The 26,585-nt window shown below is 41.7% G+C and overlaps 1 protein-coding gene across 3 annotated transcripts in view; it reads right to left on the bottom strand.

Annotated features, from left to right (window-relative positions):
- Nucleotides 1-26,585, bottom strand: part of MED8 (mediator complex subunit 8) — a 69,126-nt gene that overhangs the window by 31,184 nt on the left and 11,357 nt on the right. For 2 of the 3 annotated variants that reach the window (XM_033916165.1, XM_033916164.1), the window contains exons 3-4: nucleotides 26,271-26,415; nucleotides 2,663-2,803 (exon numbers count right to left, since the gene is read on the bottom strand). In XM_033916165.1, coding sequence (XP_033772056.1) covers nucleotides 2,663-2,803; nucleotides 26,271-26,415 — 286 coding nt within the window. The remainder of the gene's footprint in view (nucleotides 1-2,662; nucleotides 2,804-26,270; nucleotides 26,416-26,585) is intronic. The other variant, XM_033916166.1, reaches the window with a different exon arrangement.

Genomic DNA, 26,585 nt, shown 5'->3' with positions numbered 1-26,585 from the left:
GGAACAAACCCATTAAAAATACAAGACATACCTCCCCAATCCCACACTAAAAATATTCCTATGTAATAAAAAGGTGTCCAAAGTGTCTAATCATTAGAATATGTAATCAATGGCCCCCAAATCTTTTTGAAACTATTATAATTTCCTTGCTGTATAGCAAGCACTCTCTCCATTTTATAAATATGACAAACTGAATTCCACCAAAAAGTATAATTAAGTTTAGTATAATCCTTCCAATTTCCAGTAATATGTTGAATGGCAACCCCTGTCAGTATAAGCAAAAGCTTATTGTTATTTGTTGAAATTTGACTCTTGAATCTCATAGATGTACCAAATAAAATAGTATCATATGAAAGGGCAATATGATTTTCTAACATTGAATTAATTTGGGGCCAAATTAACTTCCAAAAGGCATTGACAAAGGGACAGAAAAAAAGTAAATGATCTAGAGTCCCAGCATTTAAATTACATCTATTAGACCTAGAGCGGTCCAACTTTTGTAAGCGAACTGGGGTCCAAAAAGCTCTATGTAACAAAAAGAACCAAGTTAGTCTCATAGATGCTGACCTTGTAATTTTTAATCTCCAAGACCAAAGTTGTGGCCATTGAGAAGCAGAAATTTGGTGCTTGATCTCAATGCTCCAAATATCCCTAAGACTAGTTTTTTGTTTTTTATTCAAATATCCATACAGCAATTTACACCACTGTGCGGCTTGGTGTCCCAAAAAATCTGCCTGAAAGCATAAGAATTCCAAACTATACTGAATATTAAGATCTTTCCATTCAGGGAACCCCTCCTGAATAGCTTGCTTCAACTGCATCCACTTAAAATTTTGTGATTTACTTAATCCAAATTTATGTTGTAGCTGTGAAAAACTAAGTTTTAAAACCCAGCAATTTTTAATCCCAGCATTAGGAATCCATTTCAGTATACAGCACGTAAAAACCATCACACATATGGTATTTGATATGATTTAGTTTAATTCATTTTTTTTATACTGGAAAGTTGGGTCTGGTCAGTATTTTTTTGAGCGACCATGTAAAATGCTCATGGGCTCTACTTGGAGGGAACATAGGTGAGAATCAAATACTAAAGTTTTTAAACTAGCCTATTAACTGCCTTTTAAAAAACCTAAGAGAAAGCTTTTTAACTTACTTAAGAGACTTTTAAATAAACAAAGAATGTAATAGTTTAACGTATAAAGAGCACTTTCCCGAAATTCACTCAGTCCATTTTTTGTCATTTTTTTTAGTTATGTGATTAGTTTCAATCATCAAGGCAAGATTCATTTAGGGGGGAATTCATCCAAGGGTTCTAAGTCACTTAGCACGCACTAAGGCCCAGATTTTGCAAAATGCATCTCGATTTTAGGCAGCTGTAAGTGTCCTCAACTGTCTAATCAGCCAATCAGGACACACATTTAAAAAAAAAAAATGCTCCCCAGGCAGGCCGCCTATATTGAAGGCACCTCTGGGAGCCTATGGCGGCCCACAAGACTGCCTAAGCTCGCCTAAGGCTAGGTGGTAGCCTTAGGTGGCCCTAAGCGTCTCCCTAGTAGAGCGGGAGACGCTTACAATGTAGGCCAACAAAATGCTGGGCTACATTGTAAGTAGAAGCGGCTGCTATACTTATCTAGGCAAGGGATCTCCCTGCTGTGTTAAGTATAGTGGCCGCAGCTGCCTGTCCCTCCCCGAAGATCGCTGGCAGGAGGGTGCCCAACCCCTCCTGCCAGAGGATGCCCCCCCGAAGGACCCCCCTAACCTCTAATCGTTGGCCAGCCGGGTCTTGCTACCGTCCATCCGTCAGGCCTGCCTCGTCGAAATGAGGTGGGCCTGCCCATCCCCGATAAGCCTAAGGCCTCATTGGCCCAGGCTCCTAGGCCAATCAGGCCTTAGGCTTATCAGGTCCGCCCATCCCCACCCACCAACATGATTGCCGGCAGGAGGGTGCTCAAACCCTCCTGCAGCAGACACCTCCCCTGTGCAAACACACTCCCCCCGTGGACCCCCCCTCCACTAACCTTTTCATTGGCTGGCTGGCTGGGTCTTGCTACTGGCCGGCCGGCAGGCCCACCTCGTCGAAATGAGGCGGGCCTGTCCATCCTCGATAAGCCTTAGGCCTGACTGGCCCAAGCTCCTAGAGCTCCTGGGCCAATCAGACCTTAGGCTTATCGTGGATGGGCCAGAAAGAGGTGGCACGCCTCATTTCGATGAGGCGGGCCTGCCGGATGGTAGCAAGACCCGTCCGTCCAGCCAACGATTAAAGGTTAGTGGGGAGGGGGGGGGTATGGTGGGGGGGGGAGTGTGTTAGCGCAGGGGAGGGTGTCCAGAGGTGGGGCCTCCTTCTGCAGGAGGGGTTAGGCACCCTCCTGCCGGCGATCGTGCGGATGGGCAGTCTTCCGGCAGGAGAGATTAGCACTCTCCTGCCAGCGATCATGCAGGCGGGCTTCAGGCAGGAGGGGTTGGCACCCTACTGGGGCGTCGGGGGGGCATCTCCTGCTGGCGATCGTTGGAGGGGGTGAGACAGGCTGTTATACCTATAGCGGCAGGGAGATTCTGTATAGGATGCCCCTTCTGGGCTCCAGGCTATAAAGGATTATATAATCATAATAATGACTTTTGTATTTTTATCGCATTTTTGGGGACTCTATTTCTTCCATACCTGAGCCAAGTCCGGGGCGATATGAGCTGCATCTGCACATAGCTGTTTCTCTTGCTCCTCTACCTCAGGGTCTGGCTTGGTTCTTAGGTGGTCTGGCACCACTTCATGGCTGAAGACAGGGACCCGACCTTCTGTTAGCCGCTGTTCAAACAAATGAAGGAAATCAGCAAAATCAAACTCATCAGATGACAGACACATCAAACTATCTTCTCAAGAACTCCATTCACACTGCTTAATAATGCAGTCACGGCCATCAATACTGGAGGGTTATTTAAGCCCAAACACAAGCAGTGACTGAAAACTGATTCACCATGAAGTACTCTGTTCCCCATAGTCTAGTGATGCTTACCTCTCACCAGAGTGCGCCATCATCTCTCCACAGACCATGCTGCTGGTCTCCCTTACAACCCACATTGAGCCCAAAATTCTGTCTCAAACTGTGGCCAGTTTGGATCACAAGCATCTAGTAGAAACTAAAAAGTGTATCTATTTCATATGGCTCATTACCAGAGATAAAAAATAATAATAATAATAATAATAACTTTATTCTTCTATACCGCCACAATCTTGTGACTTCTAGGCGGTTTACAATCAAGATAGCTGGACATTCAGCGAAATACAATATGCAGATAATCAGAGGAAATACAGAGAGCAGAGACTTTAAGAAAGCAAGAATATAGAAATACAATTTTCTGAGCAAGAGTATAAGATGTACATTTTGGTAGGTAATGTCCGACAGGAGTTCTGAGTGTATCTTTCTATTATTTGTTTATGGAGTTTTCCTGCAGGAACTTGTCCACAACTGCCTGTCTCCACCTGCTGCTCATGATGAGATATATACCCGCTTGTAAGATTAACCTATACCGGCCTGGAGAGTGCTAAAGAAAATATTTCTTCACATAGCATATAATTAAACTCTGGAATTCATTGCCGGAGAATGTGGTGAAATCAGTTAGCTTAGCAGGGTTTAAAAAAGGCTTGGATAATTTCCTAAATGAGAATTCCATAGGTCATTATTGAGATGGCTTGGCTAAGCAGCATAAAATCTATTTTACTACTTGGTATCTAGCTAAGTACTTGGGACCTGAGTTGGCAATTGTTGAAAACAGGATACTGGGCCTGATGGACCTTTGGCAATTCTTGTTTTCTCTGTAGCCTGTAGCTCCCATTGCCTGCTTCTTGGAAATAGCATAACAGCAGCAGCATTAGCAGAAGAATCCTATCTGGTGATTATTTTTATATCATGCATAGACAAGAAGATGATCCTCAAGTTCCGAGCAAGAAAATGTGGTAGGAAGAGACAGAAATTGCCCAATTGTATTAGTGGCTAAAATATAGATTAAAAAGAATTGCTAAGCACATTAACCCTAAAAACTGCAGCCTGTGGCCCTCCTTGAAAGTTACAAGCATTAAAATGAACATTAGCAGTCAATATGAAAGACTTAAAGATCTCCTCCAATCGCAACCAGCCATAGGGGTGAGGATCATTTTTCTGATGGTTTCTGCAATATTAAGCAAACTGGAGACATAACCGCAGAGGCCAACTCTTCTGTTCCCATCCCTGCTTAATGGCAGGAAACCATTCCCATATCATTCTTTAAGGAGAGAGAGAAGAATCAGAGTATGAACAGGCACAGTCACTAACTCTCAAGCCTTGCATTGAAGAATGCTGGTGTAGAAGGACTGAGGTTGAGATAGACACTAAAGAAAGACACAGGATGGTTTCCCACGGAACGGGGACAAATTCTGTCACCGTGTCATTCTCTAATTCTGTTCCTGAACCTGTAGGTAGTCAATTCCTTCTCACGAGAACTTTTGTAAAAAGCCTCATTAGCATTTTTTTGCTCTGCCTCCCACCCCTCTGGGTTGTCCTCCAATTCTTCATTTTGTACCAAAGCAAATGGTCAGCCCTGGAGAGGAAACAGAATAGGGAGGGATCCGGGGGATCCTCCCCGAGAAACATGTCAGTTCTGCTCATATTAGTAACATATAACAGATAAAACAAAACGTAACCTTTTGCAATACATAATAAAGGTGAAATCAAACAAGTTACCAACCTGCACTAAGAGTGTGGGAGAACATAAGAACATAAGAAGTTGCTTCTGCTGAGTCAGACCAGAGGTCCATCGCGCCCAGCAGTCCGCACCCGCGGTGGCCCATCAGGCCCGTGACCTGTACGGTGATCTTTGTCTGAACCCTTAAATCCCCTTAGTCTCTATCTAAACTCTCTCTATATCCCATCTCTACCTCTATCTGTATCCCTCAATCCCCCTATCTTTCAGGAATTTATCTAATCCTTCTTTAAAACCCTGGAGTGTCCACTGTCCTATCACAGCCTCCGGCAGTGTGTTCCATGTGTCCACTACCCTCTGAGTGAAAAAGAACTTCCTAGCATTGGTTCTAAACCTGTCCCCTTTCAGCTTCTCCGAGTGCCCCCTTGTACTTGTGGGCCTAGTCTGAAGAATCTATCTCTGTCTACCTTCTCGATACCTCTCATGATCTTGAAAGTCACTATCATGTCTCCTCTGAGTCTCCGCTTTTCCAGGGAGAAGAGCCCCAGCCTTTCTAATCTGTCTGCATATGAAAGGTTTTCCATGCCTTTTATCATTTTCGTCGCTCTTCTCTGGACCCTCTCAAGCATCGCCATGTCCTTCTTGAGGTACGGCGACCAATACTGGACACAGTACTCCAGGTGCGGGCGCACCATCGCTCGATACAGCGGCATGATGACTTCCTTCGTCCTGGTTGTGATACCCTTCTTAATTATACCCAACATTCTATTTGCTTTCTTTGAGGCTGCTGCACATTGTGCCGTTGATTTCATTGTTGTATCCACTAGCACACCCAAGTCCTTTTCAAGGTTGCTTTCCCCTAGCACCGATCCCCCCATTTTGTAGCTGAACATTGGGTTCTTTTTCCCTATATGCATGACCTTGCATTTCTCTGTATTAAATCGCATTTGCCATTTGTTTGCCCACTCTTCCAGTTTGTTTAGGTCCCTTTGTAGGTCTTCGCATTCCTCCGCGGTCCTAACCCTGCTGCAGAGTTTGGTGTCATCTGCAAATTTTATAACCTCACACTTCGTCCCCGTTTCCAGGTCGTTTATAAACATATTGAACAGCAGCGGTCCGAGCACCGACCCCTGTGGAACACCGCTCGTGACACTCCGCCAGCCTGAGTATTGTCCCTTCACCCCAACCCTTTGTTTTCTGCCTGCCAACCAGTGTTTAATCCATCTGTATATATCCCCTTCCACCCCGTGGTTTTGCAGTTTCCTAAGTAGTCGCTCATGGGGCACCTTGTCAAAGGCTTTCTGGAAGTCGAGGTAAATGATGTCTATGGGTTCCCCTTTGTCCATCTCGCTGTTTATACCTTCAAAGAAGTGCAGTAAGTTTGTTTGGCACGACCTTCCCCTGCAGAAGCCATGTTGGCTCTCTTTCAGTTGTCCGTTTGTTTCCATGTGCTCACAGATGCTGTCCTTTATCAGTGCTTCCATCATCTTGCCCGGAACTGAAGTCAAGCTCACCGGCCTGTAGTTCCCGGGGTCACCCCTTGATCCCTTTTTAAAAATAGGTGTGACGTTAGCTATTTTCCAGTCCTCTGGGATCTGCCCCGTTTTCAAAGATAGGTCAAAAATTTGTCGGAGTGTTTCCGCTATTTCGTTTCTTAGCTCTTTTAGAACCCTTGGGTGGATTCCATCCGGGCCCGGCGATTTGTCGCTTTTCAGTCTATCTATCTGCTGGAGGACATCCTCATGGCTTATCTCTATTTGCGCCAGTTTTTCTTCTTCTCGATCTCCACTTATGGTCTCTTCGGGTTCTGGTATATAGGATGTGTCCTCGCTTGTGAAGACCGACGAGAAGAATTTGTTCAACCTGTCAGCTACCTCTTTTTCCTCCTTTACCACTCCCTTTCTGTCTCCATCATCCAACGGTCCTACTTCCTCCCTCGCCGGTTGCCTCCCTTTAACGTATCTGAAGAACGTTTTGAAGTTTTTTGCTTCCCCAGCCAGCCTCTCTTCGTATTCTCTTTTTGCTTTCCTAATCACTCGGTGACAGTTTTTCTGGTATGTTTTATGTTCCTTCCGGTTTTCCTCGGTTTGGTCCTTTTTCCATTTTCGGAAAGATTTCTTCTTGTCACCTATCGCCTTCTTCACTTCATTTGTTATCCATACCGGGTCCTTTGTTCGATTTTTTTTGCATCCTTTCCTAAACCTGGGGATGTACAGGTTTTGTGCTTCTTGCACCATGTCTTTGAGATTCTACAGATACCCCCTAGATCAGGGATCTCAAAGTCCCTCCTTGAGGGCCGCAATCCAGTCGGGTTTTCAGGATTTCCCCAATGAATATGCATTGAAAGCAGTGCATGCACATAGATCTCATGCATATTCATTGGGGAAATCCTGAAAACCCGACTGGACTGTGGCACTCAAGGAGGGACTTTGAGATCCCTACCCTAGATGCATCAAAGCGGCAGTTGCTTACTCCATCCTTGTTAAAACTGGATAAAAGAAAATGACCCTTCACATTCAAGGCAGTAAGGAAGCAAATGAACATATGACAGGGCAGGCTTCAGGACTAGAATATCTGTCGTCTACTATTAATTATTTCTATAGCGCTACTAGACCCATGAAGCGCTATACAGAGTCACAAAGAGTAAGAAAACAGTCCCTGCTTGAAAGAGCTTACAATCTAAACAGATAAGATAGACAAACAGGATGTCATGGATACAATTAAGGGGAACGATTAATCAGCTGGCTGGGTTGGAGGGCAGAGGAGTAGGGTTAAGGATTGAAAGCTATATCAAAAAGATTATAAAAAGAAGATTATCGAAGTAAGAACCTAATCTTTCCTTCTATAACAGGGGTGTCAAAGTCCCTCCACGAGGGCTGCAATCTAGTCAGATTTTCAAGATTTCCCCAATGAATATGCATGAGATCTATTTGCATGCACTGATTTATTGTATGCTAATAGATCTCATGCATATTCATTGGGGAAATCCTGAAAACCCAACTGGATTGTGGCCCTCTTGGAGGGACTTTGACACTCCTGTTCTATAAGTACATAAGAATTGCCGCTGCTGGGTCAGACCAATGGTCCATCATGCCCAGCAGTCTGCTCCCACTGTGGCCCTTAGGTCAAAGACCAGTGCCCTAACTGAATATGTTCTGGTTCAGCAGGAACTTGTCTAACTTTGTCTTGAATCCCTGGAGTGTGTTTTCCCTTATAACAGCCTCCGGAGGAGCATTCCAGTTTTCTACCACTCTCTGGGTGAAGAAGAACTTCCTTACGTTTGTACGCAATCTATCCCCTTTTGACTTTAGAGAGTGCCCTCTCATTCTCCCTACCTTGGAAAGGGTGAATCACCTGTCTTTGTCTACTAAGTCTATTCCCTTCATTATCTTGAATGTTTCGATCATGTCCCCTCTCAGTCTCCTCCTTTCAAGGGAGAAGAGGCTGAGTTTCTCTAATCTCTCACTGTACGGCAACTCCTCCAGTCCCTTAACCATTTTAGTCGCTCTTCTCTGGACCCTTTCAAGTAGTACTGTGTCCTTCTTCATGTACAGCGACCAGTGTTGGACACAGTATTCCAGATGGGGGCGTACCATGGCCTGGTACAGCGGCATGATAGTCTTCTCCGATCTATTTGTGATCCCCTTCTTAATCATTCCTAGTATTCTGTTCGCCCTTTTCGCCGCCGACGCACATTGCATGGAGAGCTTCATTGACTTGTTGACCAGTACTCCCAAGTCCCTTTCCTGGGGGGTCTCTCCGAGTACTGCACTGGACATCCTGTATTCGTGTATAAGATTTTTGAGACAGACACTCTATTCCTGAACCTGTGGGACGTATCAAAGTAGTCCCTTGAGTTTAGGGCGGGACAAATGAGCCTGCTAACAGAACAGATGATCAAAATCCAAATTGCTTGTTAAATGTACACTGCTGTGTATGCTTTTCAACTCTACAGAAATTATAAATAGTAGCAGTAGTAGACATAAGAACATAAGAATAGCCTTACTGGGTCAGACCAATGGTCCATCAAGCCCAGTAGCCTGTTCTCACGGTGACCAATCCAGGTCACTTGTACCTGGCCAAAACCCAAGGAGTAGCAATATTCCATGCTACCAATACAGGGCAAGCAGTGGCTTCCTCGATGTCTCTCAATAACAGACTATGGTCTTTTCCTCCAGGAACTTGTCCAAACCTTTCTTAAAACCAGCTACGCTATCTGCTCTTACCACATCCTCTGGCAACACATTCCAGAGCTTAGCTATTCTCCGAGTGAAAAAAATATTTCCTCCTATTGGTTTTGAGAGTATTTCCCTGTGGAGGAGGAATTTGACTTTGTGTGCGGCAGAGGGAACCTTGCCTGCCTCAGGAGTGGCGGCGGCTATCTGTTTCCTTGTTCCTGCCTTTCTCTCCTGCCCGTGACTGGTGCCGTGTTTGGGCAGGCATCTAGAGAAATGGACCATGATGTCATCAGGGTCCGTCTTCTCTAGTTTAAAGAGTGCTGCTGCTGCTGTGTGCGGCCGCAGGGTGTGCTCTAAGGGGCTCGTTTGGCCCCTTGGGAGTCACAAGAAGTCGCGTGGATTGCAGGAAAATCTTGAGCTCGGGTAAGAACTACTTTATAACTACTTTCATGGGTAAAAGAAAGGTGAAACCTAAAAGTTCTATCCCAGCTATGGCTGGTCCCATGGACTGCCACCTGATTATATTATCACCAGCTTCTGCAACTCAATTTTCATTATCTACATCGGGGGCATTGCTGAGTCCCCTTGATAGAACTCCTCCCCCTCCACCGATGTCAGGAGCTATGGGACCTAATTCGGAACCTATAGCAGCCTCAGAGGGATTTCCAAAACCACCAAGTACCTCTAAATGGAAATTTACTTTATTGCCTAAAGCTATTTCCTTATTGGAGAGTAATGGGGGTGAGCAGAACCCACCTGAGGAACCTAAGGACATTAGTTTGAAGGACTTATGGCAAGTTAATATGAGGGTGGAGGGTTTATTAAGATCAGCAATTAAAGAATCTTCAGATTTTTCATTAGATGTTGTAAAAAAAACTGGATAATAGAACAATGTTAATGGAGTTACAGGTTGCTACACCGCAGCAAGTTTCTATGTCTGCAGTTAAAGATTCATGTATTATCCATTCAAAGTTTGAAGAAGTGGAAAATATAGCTAGATCAAAAAATCTCTGATTTGTTAATTTTCCTAAGAGCCATTTGATGCCTGCTGAAATTTTGCTTAGAAAATATTTAAAGAGGTATTAGGTTTAACAAATGCGGCGTCTTTGCAGATTTTCAATTGTTATTATATACCTCAGAAAAAGAAGGGACACAACTTGATTTAATGGATTTCTTGGAAGATTCCCAAGATACTATATCAACTAGGTCTACTTTCTTGATCACTTGTTTAAGTGAATGGGATAAAAATTTGATAATAAGATATTTTAAGAATAGAACTATGAAATTGTGTGGTGATCTTTTTCTATATTTCCTCATGTTGCTAGGGCCACACAATATCGAAGAAAAGAATTCCTGAAGTTAAAATCTCAGGTATTAGCTTTGAATGCTGTATTTTTCTTAAAGTTTCCTTGCAAGTGTATTATTAAATTGCAACAAAAAGAATTTATATTTTGGGATCCTATGCATTTGCAATAATTTCTAAGTAAACAGGAACAGAGCAAGGACAAGGAAGTTGAGAATAATTGCTGATTTTTATTAGGAGTCAAAGTAATCACAGCACATAAGAAGGCTTAGCTCAGTTTATTCTGAGCTTAATATTTTCTTTGTGGGGCGTGGCTTTGAGGCGTACCGGGATGGTTGGGTGATCGATGAGCTCCACGGAATCAGGCGAATTATAATAATATAAGCTGTCAAAAAGTTTTGTAAGTCACATCAGAAGAGTTTCTTTCGATAGCGGAACGACTTCGGGTAAGCAATGTAAAAGTGTTTCAGCGGGAACAGGATCAGGAAGCGTCAAAAGGTCAAAGTTGGAGCCGACATCTCCTTCAATGTTCCGCTTCCAACGGAAGAAATTGAAAACAGAGATCTCATGAAGGAGCTACAGCTGATAAAGGAGATAGTATTAAACAATGCGAAAAATAAACAAGAAGTGAAAGAGGAGGTAGCGAATTTGACAAAGAGAATGCAAGTAGTGGATATTAAGATTGAGCATATGGAAAAACGTGTGGAGCGAACTGAGGCAGAAGTACTGCAGTATAAAAAAGACCATAAGGAGATAGAGTTATTGAAGAAAGAACTTGAGGATTTATCTAACCGTGAAAGACAAAGTAATTTAAGGGTGCTTGGATTACCAGAGGGGATAGAAAAAAAATGATCCGATAGCCTTTCTTGTAAATTTCTTACTGAAAATTCTACCGATTCAAAGCAAATATCCGTTGGAACTGGAAAGGGCACATAGGGTCCCGATAAGAAGATCTAGTAATCAGAAAGGGCCGCGTCCATTGATTTTTAAAATGCTCCGATATCAACAGGTTACTGAAATTATTAAATTGGCTAAAGAAAATAAAAATCTCAAATGTCAAGATTCAAAGATTCACATAGTACAGGATTTTGCGAAAGTGACAGCTTACAGAAGGAAACAGCTGTTAGATTTGCGCCCACAATTAAGAGCATTAGGAGCTAGATATGGCTTAATTTACCCGGCAATTATGTGGGTAACATATGAAAATAAGGCTTTGAACTTTGAAGATTCAGCAAAGCTGAAGGAGTTCTTAGATCAGTGTGAGCTGCCCATGGCTACATAAGAATGAAGCTGGGGCTGTATATCTTCTTCCTTTTCTTTATTTTGTCTCAACATTTTAGTTTGTTTTTGTTGATTTGATTAGAAGATTATCTAAAGTATAAAGCCAAAGCTCTTTAATTGGGCAATTTACAATTAAAATTTGAATCGGCTCAGCATTCTGACAAAGTCACGCAGACACATGGAGCAGTTACATGGGAAAAGGCTGCTTAGAAAAAGGTTTTAAAAGGTGACCCTTCCTTATGCCAGAATTGGGTCTAATAAATATGAACATGGATTAACATATTGTGAATATGTGATATTCTTCATTTCCTGTCTGGTCGGAAGGATGAATTTAACATAATGACACTCCTCTGATTTGAAGGTGGTATATGTTAAATTCAGAATATCGGATGGATCTGTAAGAGAAGGTTTTCACATAGGCTCTGCACATTGCACATTGAACATGAAGGGATCTGTAGGTGAGCTCCAGAGGGCAAAAATAAAACGATATAATGCAAGCAAAGGGGAGGAGTAGACTGTGAAGGAGTTTTATCTACATCTCTTGGATTGCAGTTGTTTAAAGGAAGTATTATATGATTTGAAATCCTATACCTGGCAAGAATATCAAATTATAAGTAAATTTGATGTATAAGGCTTGATAAGCTGTGGGATATTTCTACAGTATAGTGGGAAGTGAATGATTTAGGGTACTGAACTATGACTGGAATGAGTGCTTGTATGATACGGCCTGATTCTTATCTTGCATCCTACTTTTCAATTTGCTTCCCACTGAACTTAATGGATTTATGTGCGCAGTTAGGTTGGTGTATGGGATTTCTGCACACTGCACCTTGAGAGAGAGATTTGCTGAAGTCAAATTCAGAAATTCAACATAATAGCTGCATGATGACTTTCACGGGGAAAAATTTCGTGACATGTCATGTTTTACAATGTTTTGGATTAGTATATACAGCTACTGTAGTGTGCAGAATGGATACATTATTGATGAAGCCTTCTGAGTGCGCCTCCAGATCTGCATGCAGAGATCTTTTGAAGAAAATGAGATTATGGTGATGGACAGTAGGATTGAACTGGGCAGTGATTTCGATATTTGGAATATATTGGGTTATGATCCAAGTTATGTGATAAAGTCTGTGTGATGTTATCATAAGATGATTGTTAGATAGGAAATTGTTGGTTTGTAAGTGTCAAAAATGTACTTATTTGAGGTAATTGGGTTTTATTTTATGTAAGTGTATGATGATAATGTGGAGAGGATGAATAATATAATTTTATTTATTTTCTTTTCAGAATGTGTATTAAAGAGTATTCTCCCCCCCCCCAAAAAAAAGAGGTAATATAATTTAAATGTCTCCTTTTCTTTAATAAGGGACTTACATTCTAAGAAGCTTAGTTTAGTTACTAAAAAGGTTTTAGATATAGCCTGGGTGGAGTTTTTCATTTACTTGATCTTGCATGTGCGTTTCAAAGTTTGCATTATTAATATGGGTGGGATGGGGTGGTTGTAGGAGGGGTCTGGGAGAGGGGAAAGGGTTTAATTTTGATTTTCAGTGTGGGGAAAAGGACTATATAGTAGTTATTTTGTGGATGTGTGGGTATTGTGTTTAATCAATATAATGGGTTTTAAAATTCTTTCTTTGAATGTTAATGGCCTCAACCATCCGATTAAAAGAAAAAAGACGCTATTATACTTAAAACAGCAGAATGCGGATGTTTGCTTTATCCAAGAGACTCACCTATCTGGTGAGGAATCTAAAAAATCAGTGGGTAATTGGATGAAGGATTGTTTTTTGCACCTGCGGCAGGGAAAAAAGCTGGAGTAGCTATCCTAAATCATAAAAAATGCTCTGCAGCATTTAATATGGTGGCTGCAGATCCTTTAGGTAGGTGGTTGCATATAGACATGAGCATGGGTAATACTACTGTGGCACTTTTTAATGTGTATGCTCCTAATTCGAACCAAATTGAGTTTTTTAAGACTCTACAACAGATAGTTTTACCACTGGCTGCTAGTAATTTAGTAGTGGCGGAGGACTTTAATGCTGCAATGGATCCTTTGTTGGATAAAAAACCTAGTAGAATTATGAAGTCATTAGGTTTAGACAAATTTGTAAATTCCTGTAATTTAAATATGTGGCGAATTCTTCATTTTAATGATCGTGAATTTTCATTTTGGTCACATGTTCATAAATCCTTTTCTAGAATAGATTATATTTTTGTTTCTGACCAGTTAATACAACAAGTAACACAAGCCTCCATAGATCCAATAATTTTGTCAGATCATGGTGGTGTGTGGATTGATTTAAATTTTGTTGATCAAGATAATGCTAAGCCTGTTTGGAGGTTTGATACATTGCTTGCATATCCAAAATTTTGTGAAAAATTTAAATTAAAAATTGATGAATATTTTCAAATTAACAATACGGAAGAAATCTCTATAGAAACCTTATGGGATGCTTTTAAGGCAACCATGAGAGGACAAATTATTTCATTCTCAGCATACATTAAGAAACAATTAAAAATGCAATTTATTACATTGGAACAAGAGATTTAAGATCTTAGGAGTCCAAATTGATTGATAAATGGGAACATTCTACGCTTCAAGCTCTTTTTAAAGCTAAAGGTAAATATAATGAGATTTCTTCTAAATTGATTAGGAAATATATTCTTTCTCAGCAGGCTTTGTATTATGGGAGCTCAAATAAGGCGGGAAGATTACTGGTGAATTATCTAAAAGCAAAAATGAGAAAGACAAAAATAAGTGTAATTAAAGATAGAACAGGAGTTACTCATTCTCAAATTGGACCTATATTACAACAATTCTTAAATTTTTATAAAGACCTTTATTCTTCTGAGCCTTATTTGGATAGAGAAAAGGATGGTTTAGAATTTTTAAAACTAACTGAAGGTCCAAAAATTCCTGATCATATAAAAAGAAGTTTGGAAGAGCCGATATCGTTAAAAGAACTACAAACAGCATTGAAGTCTCTTAGAGTAGGACCGCTCCAGGTGGTGATGGTTTTACGGTAGAGTTCTATAAATCATTCCAAATTGCCTTATTATCTAAGATATTTACTAAATTTATATCAGAATCAACTAAATAAAGGTAGTATTTTAGGCACTATGGCAGAATTGTTAACTATTGTCTTGCCAAAGCCAAATAAAGATCCCCACGTTGGTTTCAAATTACAGGCCTCTTTCTTTAATCAATGTAAATGGTAAATTGTTAGCTAAACTTTTGGCCATGCGTTTGGCTAAGGCTCTTCCTTATATAGTTGGTATGCACCAAACAGGTTTTGTTGCTCATAGACACTCTTCCAATAATACCAGACTGGCCTTTCATATGTTATATCTAGCAAAAGACATAGGGGATCCGGCTTTCTCTGTATCTCTGGATGCTGAGAAAGCTTTTGATCGGGTAGAATGGACCTTTATGTATCAGGCTATGGAGTGGTTTGGTATTGGTTCGGGATTTATACAAATTATTCAAACGTTGTATAGCTCTCCTGTTACTAGATTATATATTAATAATGTTTTCTTGGATTATTTTAATTTGCAAAGGGGGGGTTAGACAAGGTTGCCCCTTGTCTCCTTTGCTTTTTGATATTATTAACTATTCAACAAGTAACGGAAATACAAGGAATTCCGCATTCTGGAAAGGAATATAAGGTATCTGCTTATGCAGATGATATCTTGCTTCATTTGAGGAATTCTGAAACAACCATCCCATGTTTACTTGATTTGATTGAGAAATTTGGGAAATTCTCAGGGTATAAAATAAATTGATCTAAGTCAGAAGTTCTTCCTCTAAATGTTCATTGTACAAAAGGTTTATTTGATTCATTTCCTTTTATTTGGAAAGAAGAAGGAATAAAGTATTTAGGAATTTGGTTAAAAAATACACTTGATGAGACAATGAAAGTGAATGAAAGATTTTTATTACAAAAAGTAACAGAGTTATGTGAGCAATGGAATCCGTTACATCTGTCTTGGTGGGGAAGAGTCCAAATTGTTAAGATGATGATTTTGCCTGTAGTTTGTTATCAAATGGGTATGATACCAGTTTTTTTCAGGGGTCTTTTTATAAAAAGTTGAATAGTATTCTTACTAAATTTATTTGGCTGGGTAAAGCTGCAAGAATTGCCTTAGTGTCTTTACGAAAGACAATTGCGGAGGGTGGGGTAAATTTTCCAAACTTCTATAGGTACCATCAGTCCTATATTATGCGCCAGGGTATGTATTGGGTCCTCCCAGAGCTCATGGATAAGCTTCCAGATTGGTTGGTGTTGGAATGGCAGCTCATGTGGTTGGTGTTGGAATGGCAGCTCATGTTTCCCATTAGGCTTTGTCATCTTCTTAGTATTAAAATGCCTAGGATACGTAAAAACAATAGAATATTAATGGACACATGGAAAACTTTACGTTATGTTAATAATTTAACACCTCTTCCAATTCAAAAATCTACATACCAAAATATTTGGCTAAACACCAAGATTCAAATAGGCGGTTTCAAGATTGTCTGGAAGTATTGGATTAAAGCAGAGATACGTACCTTAGATGATGTTATATCTAATGGTACGCTGCTGGATTTTTCTCAGTTGCAACATAAATTTGGCCTTGATAAAAAACAAAGTTATAAGTGGTTGCAATTGAAGCAGGCTATTCAGGTAGGGTTCCCTGAATGGAAATCTCTTAATAATCAATTTAGTTTAGAATTCTTATGCTTTCAGGCAGATTTCCTGGGTCACCAGGCCGCACAATGGTATAAATTATTATCTGGATATTTGAATAAGAAACCAAAAACTGGACTTAGACATATTTGGAGCATTGAGATTAAGCATCAAATTAATGCATCTCAATGGCCACGTATTTGGTCTTGGAGCTTGAAATGTACAATGTCTGCATCTATGAGGCAAACCTGTTTTTTCCTGTTGCATAGAGCACTCTGGACCCCTGTTCGTTTACAAAAATTGGATTGCTCTAAGTCTAATAGATGTTGGAATTGTCATCTTGAGGTTGGAACTTTAGATCATTTATTGTTTTATTGTCCATTTATTAAGGCTTTTTGGCAGTCGATTTGGGACCAAATAAATTGTATGCTAGAAAATCATGTAGCATTGTCATATGACACAATTTTATTTGGCATGTCTATGAGAACTAAATGCCAAATATCTTCTAATAATAACAAACTTTTAATGATTTTGACAGGAGTTGCCATGCAACAAATAACATATAATTGGAAAGATTGTAAAAGATTGAATTATTGTTTTTGGTGGAACTCAGTGTGTCACTTGTATAAAATGGAAAGAATGCTAGCTGTTCAAAAAGGTTATTTTAATAAATTTAAGGATGTGTGGGGGCCATTAATAAATTACTATAATGAATAATTATCACTTTTCCCTACTTTTATACATATTGATTTGGGGTGGGGGGTGGTTTTTTGAATTTCACTATTGAAGGTGGAATAAAAAGTATAAGATATTATATTGTGTATTATGTATTTGCTTGAATTTGGGGGGAGGGATGGGGATAAATCTTCTTTTTGAGATAAGTTATAGATTTTCAAGTGATGTGTATTAAAGTTTGTCATTTCTGTACACTTGATGTGAAATGTAAAATGAATAAAGATTTGAAAAAAATATATATATATATTTTCATTGTAATATTATGTATTATGTTTAAGTAACTCCTCCATATTGTTGGGCTAGAAAGATCATATAGAGGAAAAGGTTTGTTTAATTGATTGCTTATGGTTTTGGTATCTTTATTCTTTACTGTTCGGATTGAACAGCAATATGAAAAATTATAATAATAAAAAAAAGAGTATTTCCCTGTTACTTCATCAAGTGTCCCCTAGTCTTTGCAATTTTTGACGGAGTGAAAAATCGATCCACTTGTACCTATTCTACTCCACTCAGGATTGTGTAGCCTTCAATCATATCTCCCCTCAGCCGTCTCTTTTCCAAGCTGAAGAGCCCTAGCCTTTTTAGGCTTTCCTCATACGAGAAGAGTTCCATCTCCTTTATCTTGGTCACTCTTCTTTGAACCTTTTCTAACACCACTATATCCTTCTTGAGATAAGGAGACCAGAATTGAACGCAATACTCCAGATGAGGTCGCACCATGGAGCAATATGACATTCTTAGTCTTGTTGACTATCCCTTTTTTAATAATTCCTAGCACCCTGTAAAACTTCACGAATATATGGAGAGAGGACCAAGTAGCCTCTTTACAGATTTCTTCCACCAAAGATTCTGTCCATTAGGAAGCGACACTTCTAGTAGAGTGCACCATTAGGAATATAGGCGAACACTTTTCACTTCCAATATTGGTTGAAGAAATGGCCATATGAATCCTCCTGGAAATGGACGCTTTCAAGGCTGGTTGGCCTTTATGGGCAGCCCCCGCCAATCTGAACAAATGATCCCACAGTCAAAATCTGCTTGTAACCTCTAAATACTGCAGTAAGAGTCTGTACACATCCAATAATTTCAATACCAGATCACTCTTTCTCGATCCCGAGGGAGTGAAGTCATGCCAAAGTACTTTTTGGCTGATGTGGAAGCTGGAAACCATTTTCAGTAATAAAGATGGGACTGTGCACAAGACCATACCTGAATCCAAAATTCTGAGGAAGGGATCTCTGCATGAAAAAGCTTGTAGTTTTGACACTCGATAATCTGAAGTAATCACCACCAAAAAACTGTCTTGATGATAAGGTTCATCAGAGAAGCTTGCTCCAGGGTGCTCTAGCTAGCCAAATTAAGACTCCATGCCAGAAAAGGTTGTTGCACTGGAAGACAAGGGTGCAAGGCGCCCTTCAAAAACAGGGCCACATCTGGATGTGTAGCTACGAGGGTCTTATTAATCCTAGGTCCAAAATACATGAGTCCCGCAATCTGAATTTTCAGGGAGCCAACTGTTAGGCCTTTTCCCGACCTTCCTGCATGATTAGTGCTGAGCTCAGGTCCTCATTCGTATGAGCAAACCAAGCTTGGAAGCACTTCCAAGCCTTTGCATATGCTGCTATAGTCTTTTTCCTACATCTTAGAAGGGAGACGACCACTGCATCTGAATAGCCTTTACGCGCTAGAGCCATGCGTTCAAGAGCTATGCTGCAAGACCACAGCATTCTGGATCCTGCAGGGCAACCAGACCCTGTATGATCAGCCAGGGATAACATGGAAGTTTGAGACCTTGATCTCTTCATAGATGGACCAGGTCTGAATACCACAGTTGTTTTGGCAAGTCTGGTGCTACTAAACTCACCAGCCCCTGGTGCTCTATGATTTTGTGCATAAGTCTGCCTATCATGGGTCACGGAGGGAAGGTGTAAAGAAGACCTGCCTTTGGTCAGGGTTGCACCAGGGTGTCCAGAGCTTTACTTCCTGGCTCATATCTTTAACTGAATCACCAAGCCGTCATCTTGTTGGCTACTGATATTAATAGCTTGAATGTCAAGTGCTGCTACCGATTCACAATGCAGGTGAATGCTTCCTAAGACAATGACCACTCCCTGGATCTAGGATCTTCCGACTGAGGAAATCCACTTGCACATTGTCCACTCCTGCCACATGTGCCATTGAGAACACCAAGAGACGGGCCTCTGCCCACTGAAACAGTATTTGGGCTTCCAAGCATAGAGCAGCACTCTTGGTGCACCTTGCTCCTTTAATTACCCTATGTCAATCCGTGGGTTTTCAAGTTTTTGTATATGCAGATGATATTCAGCTCCTGCATCCAATAGAAACCAATAAAATATCTGATATCCGAGAGATCAGTGAGAAGCTCGACCAGGTTCATCAATGGCTAAATACAAACAAACTGGCTCTTATCATTAAAAAAACAAACAAACGTGATACTCTTCCCATGGAAAGAAAATTGTACTCTCATTGCTCCTCTCACCATAAAAAATGTTCCCCTACAAATAGTCAATAATATAAAAATCTTAGGGGTGATTTTTGACACCAAACTGAATTTCCATGATCATATCAGTAATACTGTTAAAACCACCTTTTACAGATTACGCAGGATTCGATCTATCTCAAAATTTTTATGTCCAAAATCGTTAAACATTCTTATTAACTCTTTAGTGATTTCTAAATTAGATTACTGTAATGCTCTCTTTAAAGGTATATCACTAAACGAACTCAAACGCCTACAAATTATTCAAAATGTTTCCATAAAACTCATTACTAAATCCAGAAAATTTGATCACATTACACCCCTTTTAAAAAACGCACATTGGCTTCCAGTTATCCATCGGATAACATACAAACATGCAGGACGTACTTCTTGAACGGAGAAACTTTAACTAGGACTTCAGCAGAACGAGATTTAGGAGTAATCATCAGTGCAGACATAAAAACTGCCAATCAAGTGGAGAAGGTTTCATCTAAGGCAAGGCAGATATTGGGTTGTATCAATAGAAGTTTCGTCAGCCAAAAGCCTGAAGTCATAATGCCGTTGTACAGGGCCATGGTGAGACCTCATCTGGAGTACTGTGTGCAATTCTGGAGGCCACATTACAGTAAAGATGTGCGCAGAATTGAATTGGTTCAACGGACGGCCACCAGGATGATCTCGGGGCTCAAGGGTCTCTCGTACAAAGAGAGACTGAACAAATTGCAGCTCTACACTCTCAAGGAACGTAGGGAGAGGGGAGACATGATCGAAACATTTAAGTACCTCACGGGACGTGTCGAAGTGGAAGATGATATTTTCTTTCTCAAGGGACCCTCGGCCACAAGAGGGCACCCGCTCAAACTCAGGGGCGGAAAATTTCATGGCGACACCAGAAAGTATTTCTTCACAGAGAGAGTGGTTGATCATTGGAACAAGCTTCCAGTGCAGGTGATCGAGGCAGACAGCATGCCAGACTTTAAGAATAAATGGGATACCCATGTGGGATCCCTACGAGGGTCAAGATAAGGAAATTGGGTCATTAGGGCATAGACAGGGGGTGGGTAAGCAGAGTGGGCAGACTTGATGGGCTGTAGCCCTTTTCTGCCGTCATCTTCTATGTTTCTATCTTTAAGTCTCTATTCTACAAGACTCCAGCATTCATATACAAGCTATTAATACCATATCACCCAAGCAGAACCTTAAGATCCAATGAGCAAAATTTATTGACCATTCCTTCCTTGAAGATTATTAATACCAGACGGCAGTTTATCTTTTCGGTAACCGCTCCACAGACTTGGAACGCTCTTCCAATTTATTTAAGAATGGAGCAGGATTAAGGAAAATTTAAAAGTAATCTAAAAACATTTCTTTTTAACGATGCTTTTAATATTTAATTCAATAATTTTAAGGCCAGTGATTTTATTATTCTATGTTTTAGCGTTATATGTTTCCCTATTGTGTTTTTCCTGTTTTGCTTTTCTTTAATCAATTGTATTTCAAAACCCTATCTTACCTTATGTAATGAGAACATGTATTAATTAATTACCCGATGTTATTATTTAAGTTTGTATTGTTTGTCTCTCATTGAATGTATTTTAAAATGTTCATCGCTTAGAATTTGATTAAGCGATTAATCAAGAAAAATAATAAACTTGAAACTTGAAACAAAGTCTACCACCTTTGCGTTGTCCGAGAAAACTCATACCACTGCAGCACACTCCCAAACGCTTGAAGCACCTGGCAGATGGTTTGAAGTTTGAGAGTAAAACCATCAGGAGAACTCTGAGGCACAGGGATAAGGGACAAGGCCTAAAGAAAACAGGCCAAGGACAATAAGGATTTTATTTAAAAAAAACTTCATCTCTGACCCATAATTGCATCTCTGTCCCAAAACTGCTGACAGCATCTAAGTAGCTACTATGGAAATTTCCTGTTGAAGTCACAAGATAAGTGACTTCAACAGGACAGAAATGAAGTGCCATGGAAAGATAGTCACAAGGCGATGACTAAGAATAACTCATATGTGCTAGAAACATGACATACTGAAAGTACTGATAAACCGGAACACCCAAGAGGCAGAGGGTGGGAACCACTGAGAAGGGAGGGGTCCATGTCCAGAGGGTCTGGAACTTAGCACCAAGGACAAACTATCAAGGATGATAAGGAAGTTGTTTTTAGATAACACACAAGCCTTGTAATGACCTAACGTAACCTGTAAAACAACCTATCAACCAATCACTAATTTAAGCATGTAACCACCAATCAGAATAGTAAGGTAACCTCCAATCAGAATGACAGAATGACATTCCAGGTTTAGGGATAAAAAGGCCAAGAATCTGGAACCAGACAGAGAGAACTGAAACTGCTCAGACTACTAGTCTCTGGCTGATTCCTTCTCTTGGCACATTGCTGTATGATCATTTTTGATGCCAATCATGTAAGCTGACCATTGATTAATTAATTATAAAGAATTACTTGATATAGCATATGTGTTGTTGTTGTTGCATGGTCGTTACTAAACAGTGAAAGGCAGCAGCCTCCTTTCAAGTTCCAAGCAGTTAATCCACCACTTCTTCTGGGAAGGGGACCAGCATCTCTGAATCAGACGCCCCTCGCAATGTGCCCCCCAGCCGTCATCAGAAATGTGAAGGGGAACTTCTCTGGTGAGACACTGGGGCTCCAACCACCAGGCAAGACTGTGACAAGTTTACGCTGTCCAAGGCAGCTGCTGCTGCACATTATTTTGCAGTGGAGTGGATGCGAGTGTGCTCTTGCACAGGGGACTACGTCCATGGTTGCAACCAGTGATCCCATTACCTGCAAATGCTGCCAGCCTCACTCTGAAACTCCGTATCTAATGCAGAAACTTCTCTCTGTAGGCTTTCATAAGGAATATTTTGTTTTCCCTTGTGTCAAACCTGACTCTCAGATACTCCAAGATCTATGTTGGCTCCAGGTGGCTCTTCCAAAAGTTGACCACCCAGCCCAGCTTGTGCAGCAGTTGAATCACTCTTCGAATCACTAGTCTGCCTTCGGATTCGGACTGAGCACATACTAGCCAATACCGAGGTACTTGTATGTCCGCTCTATGTGGGTGTGCTGCAACAACCACCATTACTTTGTTTCTTTATTATTTATTTATTTATTCATTCATTCAATTTTCTATACCATTCTCCTCAGGGAGCTCAGAATGGTTTACATTAATTTTTTCAGGTACTGAAGCATTTTTCCATCTGTCCTGGTGGGCTCACACTTTATCTAATGTACTTGGGGCAACAGAGGGATTAAGTGACTTGTCCAGGGTCACTAGGTGCAGCGTGGGTTTGAACCCACAACCTCAGGGTGCTGAGGCTGTAGCTTTAACCACTGCGCCACACACTCCTTCTTAATGGCATTATATTTTATTTATATATTTATTTACTTTGGTGAAGGTCCGTGGTGCTGAGGCCAGCCCGAAGGGCAAGGCTGTACACTGGAAGTGTCCCAGTACATGGAATCACAAAAACTTTCTGTGCTCTGGAAAAAATGGGAATGTGCAGATATGCCTTTGTCATATCCAGGGAGGCGAGCAATTCCTGCAGCGCCACTGATACAATCACCGACCTCACTGTCTCCATTTGGAAACAGGGTACTTTGAGGGCTGCATTCCCTCTTTTGAGGTCTAGAATCAGCCTTCAGTCTTCTGATTCTCTCTTGGGAACTATGAAGTATATTAAGTATCAGCAGACTCTACGGCTTCCAAATCCAGCAGCCTTTGCACTTTCACTTGAACTTTGGCTGCTTTATCTACTGTATATACAAGAGATCTGCAAAACATTTCTGCACTTTTATTTTTTAAACACTATTTATTAAATATGTCTAAAGCAAATTACATCACTACCTGCAAAGTGAGCCGGCTTGCCTGACTGACTAGTCACATGACATTCTATGACACGCCCTCTTATCTCTTTTATGCCCCAACCATTTCCCACAAAAATATGGAAGCCCAGAATTTTTTTTTTCCTTTTCCTGTCTCCCAGCAGGAGAGTCTAGAAAAGAGTCTGGGAAGGGATGAAAGAACTTGAGCTTGTACTCTGTCTTGTATAATGTCCAGCACCCAGCAATCTGCGGTGATCTTCGCCCACACATCCCAATAGGCTGCTAACCTCCCTCCGATGCGTGGAGGCTTTGCTGATGGCTTGGCATAATAACTGCTTCTTGGGAGATGTGGCGGAGAGAGATCCTGAAGATTGGGGATGTCTAGCCTCTCCAAATCTTTGTCTAGAGTCTTGAAAAGATCTCTGGCCAGTAGGCCCTCCCGAGAACTAGCGATATTGTCTGGAGGTCCGAAAAGTACTGCAACCTGACTCCCTAGGGCAGGGGTAGGGAACTCCGGTCCTCGAGAGCCGTATTCCAGTCGGGTTTTCAGGATTTCCCCAATGAATATGCATGAGATCTATTTGCATGCACTGCTTTCAATGCATATTCATTGGGGAAATTCTGAAAAGCCGACTGGAATACGGTTCTCGAGGACTGGAGTTCCCTACCCCTGCCCTAGGGGCTCAAGGTCTGCTGTCCAGTAAAGACTTTGGCTTGCGATCCTGCATACTGGCCATAAGATCATCCATATCTTTTCCAAAGGGTAAATGTCCCTTAAATAGTAATTTACACAAGGTCACTTTGGAGGAGAAATGCACAGCATCCTGCAGACGGAAGTGGAATAAGAAGAATTTTTTCAAGACTCTGAAATGATCATACAGAGCATCAGCTACATAATCTACTCCAGACATTAGAAAACTGGTGATCCCTCCCGACAATTGCATCTGGATCATGGCGCAACTTGAGTGGCAAACCTGAAAGACAAAAAAAACGGAGCTGCAGCTGCTGTTAAACCTGAGGCCATGGCCTCTGGGCTACTTATGAACAAAATTCAGTCTGGTCCTGGACATCCTTTAATACACAGGTGTCGAAGTCGGTCCTCGAGGGCCGGAATCCAGTCGGGTTTTCAGGATTTCCACAATGAATCTGCATGAGATCTATGTGCATGCACTGCTTTCAATGCATATTCATTGGGGAAATCCAGAAAATCCGACTGGATTCCGGCCCTCGAGGAGGGACTTTGACACCCCTGCTTTAATACCATGCTGCCCTCAGGGAAGGGAGGTACGGTTGGTAACCTGCACCACCAGGGAAATTTCAGCATCCATTGGATTGAGACTTGTCATGGCTTGGGTCACCTAAAGGGGCCCCTCTGGGACCTCTCAGTGGTCAGTGCTTTTGTGCTACTTATATATGAGCACTGTGTAGCAGAGAACTGTGGAGACTATCTTTAATTCCTGGAGGGTTTCCATGATCACCTGCAAAGTGCTGAAGGCATGAACAGCCTTTGCACAGTTGGGTCCTCCCCAAGATCAGGGGCCTCCACCAAATCCGGCCCCCCTAGAGCTGAAGCAGCATCTCCTGGTACAGAAGATACTGACTAGGAGAGTAAAGGCATTGAAAAAGTGCCCTCTCCATCCCAGTCTTCCTCAGACTGGACTTCCCTGTCTTGAGCATGGCACTGTTGCTAGGAAATTGCACTCATGAGGGGAGAGGGAACTCCCGGCATCAGCATGGTTGCGATCCCCAAGGGATTCATGTGGCCCTTATAAATCCTGTAAACTTCAAACATTATATTGATGAATGCAGAGGGAAACCCCTGTCCAAGACGTCCAGACAGCCCCTGCAGATGCTTACAAACTCCTTTCTGGGGTTTTGCAGCTGCGCCATGTCCACACTTTGCCAGGGACGCACTTGTGCTGCTCCTTGGCTTAAACCTGGACTTTTATACTGGCCCTCGCACCATCTGGGCACTAACACCCTTCCGAGGGACTAGAGGAGGCTAAGCCAGGAGCTCTCACCCCTCACATGCTGCATGGTATGTAGGACATGGATGATCCTCAGACTGCCATCCATTGCAAATTTGGTATGAATTCAAGGTATCCTGGATTGAGGAGTCCATCACACCTGTTTTGAAGCAAAATTGAGGTGTTTTGAGGCAGTTAGAGGCTTTTAATTTTCAGATCGGGGAATCCACGATGGCCATCACAGCAGCAATTTTAGCACCAAAAATAGCCTGGGAAAGCTACAATGGGGCCCCAAAACTAGCAATTTGGGGATTTTAGAGGTGGGGGTACCTGACTAACTCAAGAAACTAAACTCCCACCCCGATTTTGGTTTTCAGGCTGGCAGCCTGTTACTCACTATGCCATGCTGTGTGCTGGGAGCTACAATTTCTGAACTTCTGCCTCAACAAGCCTGGAATCTGGTCTGCTTGTGTGTTTGGACTGCCTCTCACCCCAGCGAACGGGCTGGTGACCTCAACCCCCACCAGACCTCGCACACGCTAACAGGGGAGGAAGCAGTCAGCCCCAATCCTGGTAAACTGTCATGGAGCCACTCAGCCTGTGTTCAAGCCCACCACAGATGAACCTGGGTGAGAACTGCTCCCAAAAGAATGGTCCCTGAGCCCCCAATCTGGAAGTGCAGGCTGTCCAAGTGGGTGCACTGCAAAGCAGTCTGCTCCTTGGAAGCACTCTCGACCTCAGTCTGTGCACTCTCACAGCCAGAGATGTTCCAAGATTGGGATTCTCTGCAGCACCAAAAGCCTCGCAAATGGTCCAAAAAACCAAATATAACTGAAAAATAAACACAAGCAGAAAAGACCAACTCCTACCATCTCGCTTGTAGAGAGACAGCTGAAGAATTGGCGGACAACCCAGAAGGATTGGAGGAACAGAAGTATGCTAATGAGGCTCTCTACAGAAATCTTGTGAGAAGGGATTGATAATTACCCACAGGTTCAGGAAGAGTGGCTGTCACACTTGAAACCCCTGTTTCTCTATCATCCACTACTGCCCGACTCTCGCCAGGTTGTCCTGTCTTTCAATAGTATATCATTCATTGCTCACCAGGATCTCGTCATCTCTGTCTGGTGTCAGTATCAGTGGGATGAGCACCTGATTGCGCAGCAGTGGGGTCTTCTCATTCTTAAGCACTTTGTTCAGTGTGTTCAACTGTCCAGAAAGCAGTGCAAAGCTGTCGAGCACAGAGGGCCTGTGGGAAATCCAGGAATAGTTACCTAAACATGCACATACAGAATCCAGGAAACAACACACACACTGAATGCATGGTATTTGGAATGGGATAGTACTACAAACATCTATTGTTTCTATAGCGCTACCAAACATACACAGTTCTGTACATTAAACAAACAAGAGACGGTC

The sequence above is a fragment of the Geotrypetes seraphini genome, chromosome 12, assembly GCF_902459505.1.
Source record: "Geotrypetes seraphini chromosome 12, aGeoSer1.1, whole genome shotgun sequence".
In the NCBI taxonomy this organism is placed as follows: domain Eukaryota; kingdom Metazoa; phylum Chordata; class Amphibia; order Gymnophiona; family Dermophiidae; genus Geotrypetes; species Geotrypetes seraphini.
The sequence above is the reverse complement of the archived record's forward strand: the minus strand, read 5'-3'. Positions and strand labels throughout refer to the sequence as shown.